This window comes from Belonocnema kinseyi, chromosome 6, assembly GCF_010883055.1.
Source record: "Belonocnema kinseyi isolate 2016_QV_RU_SX_M_011 chromosome 6, B_treatae_v1, whole genome shotgun sequence".
In the NCBI taxonomy this organism is placed as follows: domain Eukaryota; kingdom Metazoa; phylum Arthropoda; class Insecta; order Hymenoptera; family Cynipidae; genus Belonocnema; species Belonocnema kinseyi.
In genome coordinates this window covers 64134220-64145486 of record NC_046662.1, presented here as the reverse complement: position 1 = coordinate 64145486, position 11267 = coordinate 64134220, and the positions used below count along the sequence as shown (strand labels likewise).

At 32.5% G+C, this 11267-nt stretch overlaps 1 protein-coding gene across 1 annotated transcript in view; it reads right to left on the bottom strand.

Annotated features, from left to right (window-relative positions):
- Nucleotides 1–9321, bottom strand: part of LOC117174684 (netrin-1-like) — a 452050-nt gene extending 442729 nt beyond the window's left edge. The window contains exon 1 of the mRNA XM_033363983.1: nucleotides 7353–9321. Coding sequence (XP_033219874.1) covers nucleotides 7353–8673 — 1321 coding nt within the window. The 5' untranslated portion in view covers nucleotides 8674–9321. The remainder of the gene's footprint in view (nucleotides 1–7352) is intronic.
- Nucleotides 9322–11267: the final 1946 nt, after the last annotated feature.

The window sequence follows — 11267 nt, the reverse complement described above, 5'->3', positions numbered from 1 at the left end:
GTAGGTTTTGAATTATTGATCATAATTTGTTTCATCGAATCTACAGCAAAGAATGATCAATAAATGTTTATTTTCATTTCAAATGTTTAAATTATGTCTGTTAAAAAATAATTTAATGAAGATATAAATTATTTTACAGTTTTTGATGACTGTAATGCAATAAATAGAATCAAGCTTATCGCGGATGAAATTTTATAATTTTTTTATCACTTTATAGTACCTTTCTTAAATTTTATATATATTTTTAATTTGCTATTGAACGGACAATAGGACTTTAGGAAAATTTAAAATTATTCAGATATTATTTTAAAAGGTTAATTTTAAGTTTTGAAGATTTTAAAATATGTCGAAAAAAAACATCTGAAAGATTTAAAACAATTTTTTCGGATTAATTTTTTTTTTATTTGTAGAAGTTTCAGTTAGTTTCGAAAACAATCGAAAATAATTAAAATCTTCAGAAGATTCCGAAAAAGTTAAAACGAAATGTACATTTTTTATGATTTAGAACAAAAAATGAGAAGCCTTTTAAGAATTTTTAAAGGTTTTAGGAGAACAATAAAATTGTCCCAACACTTTGTTTGTCTTTAAAATATTTGAAGAAAAGTTGGACAAATTTTTTAAGACATTTAGAACGTTCAAATATATTAAAAATATGTTTAAAAAATGTTTAATTCGATAATAATAAAAATTTGGAGAAAAATGTAGATTTTTTACAATTTTGTGAAAGAGAAGGTTTTTATGAATTCGGAAAGGTTTGTAGAAAGTTGAACAAAATTCTCTAGATTATTAGGAAAATTTAAAGTCATTTTCTGGAAGATTTTAGGACAATTTAGTTTTATTTTTTAGAATTTAAAAAAAATGGTAGTTTCCAAAAATTTCAAGTTTAAAAAAATTTACTACAATTACACATAGTCAACAAAATTTAATTAATGTTAATGAATTCATTACAAAAATTTTTTTTTGTCATAACTATTTTCATGAAATTCAGCCTAAGATTTAAGAGGGGAAGGGAATTTTAATTATACTTGTTTTTAAATTGAACATGAACTAAAGTTATTTCAAGCTAAAAAATAAACGTTGTTAAAAATGATTTATAAAATCGAGGAAAATATTTTATTGTTAATTATAACTGGTTTTTTTAAAAGAACTTGAGGTGAACTTTTAAAATAAATATTTTACAATTTTCATTGTTTATTTAAAAGTAGTGTTTACAGTTTAATGTTTTTCTCTCTCACTTTAGGTAAAAATTGCAATATTATTATTCAATCCTAATGATGTAGGGCTTATTTTATTCCTGAAAAGATTATCCGCAAATCTCATCGATACGTTTTTAGATAAAGAAATTTCATTTCGGGATTATAAAATCTTTATTTCTGTAAACAATAGGTTCTTATAAATAATTTAAAAAAAAAATAAAAACTGCCAACGAGATTTGCAGAAAATCTTTTAAGGAATAAAATAAAAGTTGCAATATTATTATTCAATCCTAATTATGTAGGGCTTATTTTATTCCTGAAAAGATTCTCCGCAAATCACATCGATACGTTTTTAGATAAAAAATTTAATTTAGGGATTATAAAATATTTATTTTTGCAAACAATAGGTTCTCATAAATAATTAAAACAAAATAAAAACTGTCAATGAGATTCGCAGAAAAAAACTTTTAAGGAATAAAATAAGCGATACAGCATTAGAATGAAATAAGAATTGCAACTTTTACCTACAGGGAAAAAAAACATTAAACTCTAAATTGTTATTTTCAAATAAAGAAAACCCGAAATATTTTTATAAAAAGTTCACGTCGAGTTCTTTTCCAAAATTAGTTATAATTAACATTAGCATATTTTTCTTCATTTTATAAATCATTTTAACAAGGTTCATTTTTTGAACTTGAAATAACATATGATATTATTAAGCAAGGAAGCACATCGTGTTAATTAAAACACACAATTTGTTTATTAAAATATTTTAAAATCCAAAATGAATTTAAATTAATGAATAAAATAAATATTATGTTTATATATTATATAATATAATAAAAAATGTTATAAAATTTAGACTATTTTCTTTTCGCATATTTAAAAATTACACAAATAATTATATGTTTAATTTGATTGTGCGAGAATAATTATTTTTTGTAGTAAGTAGAAATGCATTGGGATTGACGTCTAAAAGCATTGAATTTTAGGATTTTCGCTAGATATTTTTTATTCAGAAGGTAATAAAAAATCTTAAAGATTATTATGTTTTATCCAGAACTATTAGAAAATTATTTTCATTTGAGAAACTTTTTTTTTAACACTTTCGCCGTGCAATATTTGAATACTAGGCCACCTGCATAGCTGGCGCCGCCACACGGCCACCGTCAACTCTCAGGACAAATATTTTCTATAGCCCTCCAGAAAAGTGGCATGGGCTGCAAACGAGATTTCGCTTAAGAAAAGCTTGTGTAAATGATATTCTGAATCAAATCGAAGGAGCATTAGGAAGAAAATTAGGCGATCTCACTTTGTTTTCTTCCATCTTATCACAGATAACACGAATAAAACAGAAGTAGAAAACGATCAAAAAACACATACACATTCACTTTTTTTAGGTTAGGTGGTCACGAACGTGGGGTGAACCTTGTTTGAATTTGGCGCGCACGGCCATATTGCTTTGCTTTTCACATGACCGACAAGTAACCAATGAGGTGAATTGTTAAAAGTAAAATAGGAGTTATTTCGAAATGACTATCTGGTTAGATAACCGGGACCTCCAAAAACGTGGTTGAACGCGCGACAGGATAATCGACACTTAACTATGGCTGTCAGTTAACCAATGATTTAACTGAGGTTGGTGGAACCGGTCCTTACTCTCCTAAATTAAAAATTATTCCTAGTCGGGCTCTATCTATTCAATTTGCCATTTGAATTTAAAATTAGAATTGATCATTTTGAAGGCCGGGAGGGGCGATACGTTCTCGAGTATCAATATTTAACTTAAAGTAAGAATTTCAAATATACAGAAATATACTCGAATAAGTAAAATAACAAGGTACTGAGGAAATATAAAAAATAAAATGCCAATTAAAAAAATGTGTTTTCTTTAATTTCATAAAACAGCTAGCAGTAAGAAACGAGTTTCAACAAATTGGGATATAATAAGAAAAATGAGGAGCGAGTATTGACGAGTCTCGAGGAGTCGACGGATCACATCGGTATTATACATTTACGGTATTTATAACGAGAATACTCTAATAACTTATTTAGGAATAAGGAATACTTTTAAATAGTCAAAAATATTCAACTTTTTCAGAGTTCACTCGAGAATTAATCGCCCCTCGTTGAAGGCTTTAATTCCAAATTATTAAATTTGAAACGCTACCATTGAATGTGTCCAATTATTCAAATATCAAACTTATAATTATTAAATTTTTAATGTCTACCATTTAAAGGAATTTAATGATAAAAATTAAATATAAATTAATTTGTTGTTGTTAATTTATTCTATAATTATTGAATTCTAAATGCTTCCAATTCAAGTCATATTTCGAAAATAAGAGTTAATGTGAGTAAAGGAAATCAACTAAAAGTGAAAATTTATTCCTGACAAGTTCAAAATAAGCATTTAATAAGGGGAATTTTCCAACTTATATCTCAAGAATTAATTATTAAAAAATTAAGATGTAACAATTGTAATAGTTAAATTTGAGACTTCATAATTGAACAATTTTATAATTAAACTCGAAAATTCTTTTATTTTTTTAATTGGAGCCTGAAAAATTTAAAACAATTTTTAAGTTAATTCGCTTAATCTCACATTAGTTCATAAAATAATAATTGACATTTAAATAAATGCAAATGTACAGGTTTTTCCACTAAGATTAAAAGTTAAAAAGTACCCAGAAAAAAAATCACCGCCATGTTCCAGATCCAGTGATCACCCAGTATTATAAGAGTATTCCAGAAGGAATAAATGGTTACTTTGTTTAAACAAATAAACACCCCTATGGCAATTAAAAATTACATTTCGTCCAGAATTAATAGCGACCGGTTTTTTGATAGTTTTTATAGTGCTTACACTTTGCAAATATTCCGCTACCATGCGAATCAAGAACGAGAAAATTGCACTAAACAGGAATAAAAACGTTTTTTTATTGTTGACATTATTGCTACTATAAGGAACATTAGCAATCTGTAGTGCAGTTATGACTTTCTTGACTTGAACGGCAGAGTAAAAGTCATTAATACCACCCATAATTTGTGACGAGGGAAGTGCATTAATTTTACTCGTAATTACAGAAGGCATTAATGCCTTCCGTCGGGTAAGGGTAGTGCCCCTTATGTGGGATGGGATTGCGGAACAATTCAGAGTTCCTTATTGGTATCAACACAATAAAAACCTTTCGTTGGAGAAAATAGTTTCACACTTAGAATTACACGACCTTTTTTAAACTCAGCTTTCTTTAAACAAGAAATCAATATATTCCCAAATATCTTATTTTAATAATGATCTGTTATGAAAAGTGATATCTTAATAAATAATAAAGAATAAAGCTATCTTAATATATTCATAATGTTCAAGCTTTCGAAAAAGACGTTAAAGCATGACTTCTGACGCGACTAACGACAGGTTAATTAGGGGGAATGTTGATTTATAGAACCGGATCGTAATTCAAGTCCCTTAATACCACAGAGTCATAGGAAAAATTTGAGATGTCCCCTCATATGTCTTTACTCAATGAACACCAAAATACAGTTATTTGAAACCTGTTAGATTTTGATACATATCGGTTGATCTTATCTACTGCAGCTAGATCAGTTACCAGAGAACATGTATGTGTCCTTTAAATTAAGATTTTGGAAAATCACTCTTTCAATCTTGAATGTTAGTTTACCTGAGAATAAAAAAAAAGACAGTTCTTGTTACGAAGGTATCGAGCAAATTCATAATAGGCCTTTACTGAACTTTTTACGACTTCAATGGGCCCCGTTAAAAGTGACTTTTAGGACCCCTGTGAGATGCATGAGGGGCTTATTGAAGAATTAGAAACGAGTTATTAATCCTAATAGATTATTGGCGTAACCACAATTTTTGTATGTGATTTTTTCTGTAAAACATTCATTGTCTTTCATTCATTCTCTTCAAAAGATCAAAAAACATCTCTATTGATGTCATTCGATACGGAGTTAAATACGCTTTTCAACGGGTTTTAAAAAAAGTTTTTCATTCCTTTTTTTGAAGTCTCCAGCGACTTTAACAGTACTCGCGTTGATCGTACCGACAATTCCCGACGGTAATGTAACAAAACCCAGAAATTGAATTATCTTCGAAGTGCAATTTTCTTTGTGCTTCGAGGCGAGTATTTTCAAGAAACATCTACAATGGAAAACATCCTAATTTAAATAGAATTAGTGGCAACTAATAATTCATCCCAAATGTAAAATTTGAAGAATTTGTAGAATCAAAGTTTAAATGCCTTAAAAGCAAAATCATGAAAATATTATGAATGCTCTGAAATTGAAATGAGACAATTTAGAATGCTTGATTTAGCAGCTCTTTCAATTAAAGAGCATTCTTATCTTATTGCTCTTAATTCAGACTGCGCTTTATATGCAATAGGAAACTCTTTCAATTGAGAAATATATGAAGTAACTCATTTTTATAGTTTATGAAATTAGAGTTATAGAAAAATTTATGATCCATAAATAATTGCAACAAAAAAAATGCAATATCGAGCAATTTCAAAAAGAAAAGACATGCTCGCTTTGGGAATAAAAAGAAGCTTTTCATGATTTGAAAGTAAATATATCTAAATTGTTACATATATTAATTAACAGACTCAATATTTTAGCGCTTTATTAAGAAGCATTGTGGCGAAAAGGGTTTTTTAATAAAGATTTAATGGATGCATGACGGATACTAACAAAAAAGTTAATATATGGAGAATTAAAAGGCATACTAATTGCATCATTTTTAAATCTTAGAGCATCCAAATTCCGATTTTTCAAAATAGAAACTTTAGGTGCTTTACGTCAAAAATTAAAAAAATGAATGTTCTAAAAGTAAATAAATTTATATTGCAAAATTAATTCCATTGCAAATTCGAAAGCCTTCAAATATGATTTCAAGAAGATCGTTGCTTTTACATTTTGAGACAACTAAAGTTCAGAAAAGATTTACAATACAAAAAATTTAAATTTGAATACCTTAGAGTTTTGACTAAAAATAAACATTATGTTCTTGGTCAGTGGATGCATCAATGCTGTAATACTGATGCGTTAAAAATTGGCAAGCATCAGAAATGAGACAATTCGTTCATCATCTTTAAATTTAGAGACAAATGAAAATAGATTCGTTTCAAACAAAAGAAGTATGCCTTTACCTTATTATGAATTTTTCTTTAGAAATCTGAAGCAATCAAATTGGAACAATTAAAAATGTTAAATCTTGAATATTGAAAAAATTAAAAGCATCCCATTTGCAAAACATCATTTTTGTTTAATTTTTAATTACGACTTCACTTTAAGAAGATTAAACATGTTCAACAAATTGAGAGAATCCAAACTTTAATGTTCAACACTTGAATTAATTAAAGCTCAAATAGGATTGTTCTTAAATTTTGAGAAAAGTAAGCATTCAAATTTAAATGTTTGAAAATGGAAAGCTTATAAAAAAGTAGTACACTTAATTGAAGATTCAAATTAGTTCACCTACAAATCTAGCAGCATATAATTTATAGAATCACTCAATAGGATTTCAAAATCCCTGAAAAGTCATCAATATTTACTCACTTTCATCTAACATAACCCTGACAGTATAATCCTAACACTTGTTAATTTCCCCATTGGTTAAACAATTTTAGCTAGTAATAAAATCTAAATTCACTGAAGGTTGCTAATAATTCCCTCACACATGAAGATACTTATTCAAGATACATAGTTATTGAAACCCCCATAAAATTTGGCACCAACCGAGTACCATACTTGAACAAACTTTCATCAATAAAGACCTAGTAATCCACTTTGTACCATCTTCCACCCAAATGACTTCTTGATACTTCATTCCTAAAACTTAAGACTCAAATTGAATTTCCTTTTACAGCTGACCTAGTACCAGAGGCCAAAAGGGCGGCACATTTTGCGGGGCGGCCTAATATTTTGCTAATATCATAGAACACGTCTGTTTTACTTTCATTGTCTCTTTTTTTGCAACCCTGCAATCGAAAAACCAGTAATAAACATTAAACAGAGTAACCTGATACCGAAAATCCGGCTCTAAAAAACTCCTGGGATTCATTAAATGAGGGAGTTCAGGCAGCATCTCGTCTATTATCAGCAAGATTTCATCTATAAATCTCAGCAACTGACCTTTGCACTCGTTGGCGTCCCTGGCGGTGGCTCGAGCCCAAGGTCTATCAAAGTGGAAGGGCCTGCACTTCTCGCAGTCCCTTCCGGCGGTGTTATGTCGACATTCGCAACCAACCTGACCGTCCTTCCCAGTGACGCACCTCGCCGCGTGGCCGTTGCACTTGCACCTTCCGCCGACCGCGAAGTCCGACACTGCGTAATGATGCGCCAAAGTGGTACCCGCCGTAGTCGGCACCATCGTTGTAGCGGAAGACGAAGTAACTCCCCCAATACCCACGAAACTCATCTCCTCCGGCTCAAGAGCATCATTAGACTGCATCTCCTGAGGCGCTAGCACCTGGTGAACCGATGGCAGGGCAGTCACCAGGGGATCATTCAGTCTCAGGAATAAGCTTTTCTTCAACTTCTCTTCGCGTTCACGTTCCTTCTTAGCAACTTCTTCCTGGCCTAGGTTATCCTCAGACCCCACTGAAAATGCGTCCTGCCCTTGTTGTGGCATATGTAAACGATTGAAAACTACCCTGATGTCGGTTGCGGTCACCCAGTCTTGGAGAACAGGCGAATTGTCAAAATCGGCTGCTGAAGGTCTTCCTTCCAAAGTACTGAAAGCGATTCTTCCAACAGGTCCTAACCCATCTCCCCCGGTGTATCTATGACTGTCAGTGCACCTGGCCTCTTGTTCATTTGACTTCGTGATGGTTGCTCTATTCGGTCGACCATAAACTCTGCGACACTGGGAGGAATAAAACTGGAAGGGCTGCCAGGTCTTGCCGTAGTCCATGGACTTGTAGATCGCGATCGAATCAGGCTTGGCTGCTTTGGGACAGAACTGCAGGCTCACGTAGGTCAGTTCATACTTCTTTCCTAGGGAAAGCGTCAAGGTCACGTTGTCTGGTGGTGCGGAGAAACTCTGGGAGGAGACCATCGGTTCGCTCCTCCAGCAGGTCACGTTGTTTGGGTTGTTTAGATCAGTTAGATGGCTGGGCGGGAATCTCCGGCGAGGGGTGCTGTCATCGCAGACATGACACTGCCCAATTCCAGTGTTTCCTCCGGGTTGCTCGAAGACGTCGCAGTACCGAGTGGGCCCGCCGTTTCCACATGTTGAAGATGCTTCCACCGTCGCACCAAAAGCTGCATTTACAAACTCTGGAATACACCTGCGAGGACGGTCCTCATCGTAGCAGGGGTCCGCTGGGTTCTGCTGGCTAGAGAACATTTTCGTGTACATCTCGCTGCTTCCGAGGGCATCTTCAGGTTTTAGGAAAAAAGAGAGAATTGTGATCCAGAGGATCGAAGCTCTGGGGCAAGTGGTCCCCGACATTTTAGTGTGGTTTTTGGTTTTTTATCTGATGGACTGAGAATTTCTTGGATATTACTTTAATACAAATTGTTTATCCTATCTTATTAAATCCTTTAAAGTATTATGCACTCTCTTTCAATTCCCTTAAACCTCTTTTGTTAAAATGGAACCGTTCACCAAAGTTCTTCTTAGCTGCTCAAGAGGCTCAAGGTATTTCTTTCCCAAACTCCGAATGAGTTAGAGGGATGATTCTAATGTACGCGTATCATCTTCAGAATCTGCGCGCAGGATCCTAAAAGTGGTGCCCCCCTTCTCCCTTGGTAAGACACTTTTGGCTCACATAATCCTGTTATTTCGCCTACCATTGGGCGGGCTTCCCTTTGAAAAAAAAATTAAAGCGAACTTCGCAAGCCAAGACAATTCTTGGGTTCAAAATTTACTAGGCTCTATAAAATCCTAGACTTTCAAATGACACTGCAGATAATTGATGACCCTAGATTTTTTGCGAATGCAAAAAAACATCAAAAAACACTCGTGATCATCACCTCGCGGTTAGGATGAAAAAGAGAGAGCCTCAGTTCTGTCTCTTTTTTTCTTAAAATTTTTTTCCGATTACCGGGGAAATTTGAGGAATTCGCGTCGACACAAATCGCCGGCACCGGTAGAATGGGGCGAACCGAAATCACTCACACTTATTCGTCCGTGGCGGCTTGCCGCTAACTGAGTCTCGCTCTCGCGTTGTAGATCCGAGCGAACGGTTCTCGTCCCTCCCTGTGAGTTCACCCTCCCCACCCCCTGCCTCACGCCACCCCTACCACCCTACATCGCCAATAGCTTCTCGCGTCACCCTTTGTCCCCACCTCATCTCCCACCAACGAGAAAGGGATTCAGGAGGGATGCTGTGCGTATTCGGTCCACGAGCAGACGGTAGGTCCTAAAGGAAAAACTGCTTCTTAGGTAAAGGATTCTCCGGGATACTGTGATAGTGTAATAAATTGGCGAGAGCGATTATAGTTAGGTCAGGGTAGCTTTGGGTCTAAGATCTTGCTTCCAGAGTGAACTAATTACTTGGAAATTCTCTAAAGCGGATCAAAATTATGGGGCTAGGAAGATGTTTATTCTTGATCTAATGAATGAAAATTGGAGTGCATAGTTGTTTTAAAGTTTTTTGCCAGCGAAGTCTTGAAGAAAATGATGTACCGAGAGATATATTGGGTTTACTCAAAGGTCTATGTCTATACAATGAAACGGTTAGTTCACCTAGAAATTATTCTTTATTTTAAAATTATTGAAATAGGGAGACCGAGGTACCACAAAAATTTTTATATTTATCAGTGTACTGCCCTCGTACTTATTATATATAAATTCAAAATAGTGCCAATAATAGTAGTATAAATTTGAATAGATCGAAGTAAAGTAGTATTTTTCATTTTTTAAAATAATAAATCGAGAAGTTAAATGTTTTGAAAATTTGATATATAGTACAAATGTCACAAAAAATAGCGTGAGATTCTTTCCTAACTTTCAAAATTCTCTAAAAGCTTTGAAATTCGTTGAAATCTTTTGGAACCTCTGAAATTTCTTGAGATTCTCTAAAACTAGAAACCCGTAGAAACCTCTACATAGAAGTCCCTTGAAATTTAATTTATCCCCTAAGTTCCTCATAAATCCATTGGTATTCCTTGAAATATTTTAAATATAAATGATATACTAAATACTTTTTGAAAATATTTTGAGATTTTCTTAGATCTTACGAAATTTGTTGAAATCCCTTGAAATGTATCTTAAAATTTCTTTTGATATTTTATTTTATTTGTTACCTCAAGTTCTTTAAAATCTTCTGAAATCCTCTAAAATTAATAAAATCCATTAAATCTTCTAAAATCTCTATGAATCCCTTCAAATGTATATAAATTCCTTATAATCTCGTACAATGTTACATTCGCTTTTTAAATCAAATGAAACTCTTAAATATTTTGAAATCCTTAATCTTTATAAAATTCTTTGAAATCCCGTACTTAAAATGTTTAATATCTTTTAGGAATTTTAAATAATTGTCCAAATCTTTGAATTCCTCTAAAATTCCATACCATCTGATGAAGCAGCTTTTTACCTTTGAAATTATTAAAAATATTCTTGAAGTTTGAAATCCCCTGCAATCTTTGAAATATGTTAGTTTTCTATAAGGTTACGAAATTCTTTGAAATCTGCGACGAAAATCCTCGGAGATTCCATGAAATCCATAGAAACCCCTAGAAATTACTTAAATTTTCATTTGTTTCCTTATTTATTAAAATGCCCTAAAACCCATGAAATCTTTTAAATCGTTTGATATCTTTAATACCTTTTTGAAATTCCTTGACATTTTTCAAATCTCTTGAAATTTCTAGAAATCTTGTAAAATACCCTAAAATCTTTTTAATTCTTTGAAATTTTTAAATCTTTAAAGTCCTTAGAGATCCTATAAAATCGCTAAGGTCTGGTAAAATACCAAATAATGCCTTGAAATACATTAAAATCCCGTACATTATCTTGAAATGTATAGTATCTCTTAGAATTTCTTCAAAAACGTTGAAACTTTTGTAGCTCTCTAAAATCCTTTCAAATACCTGAAA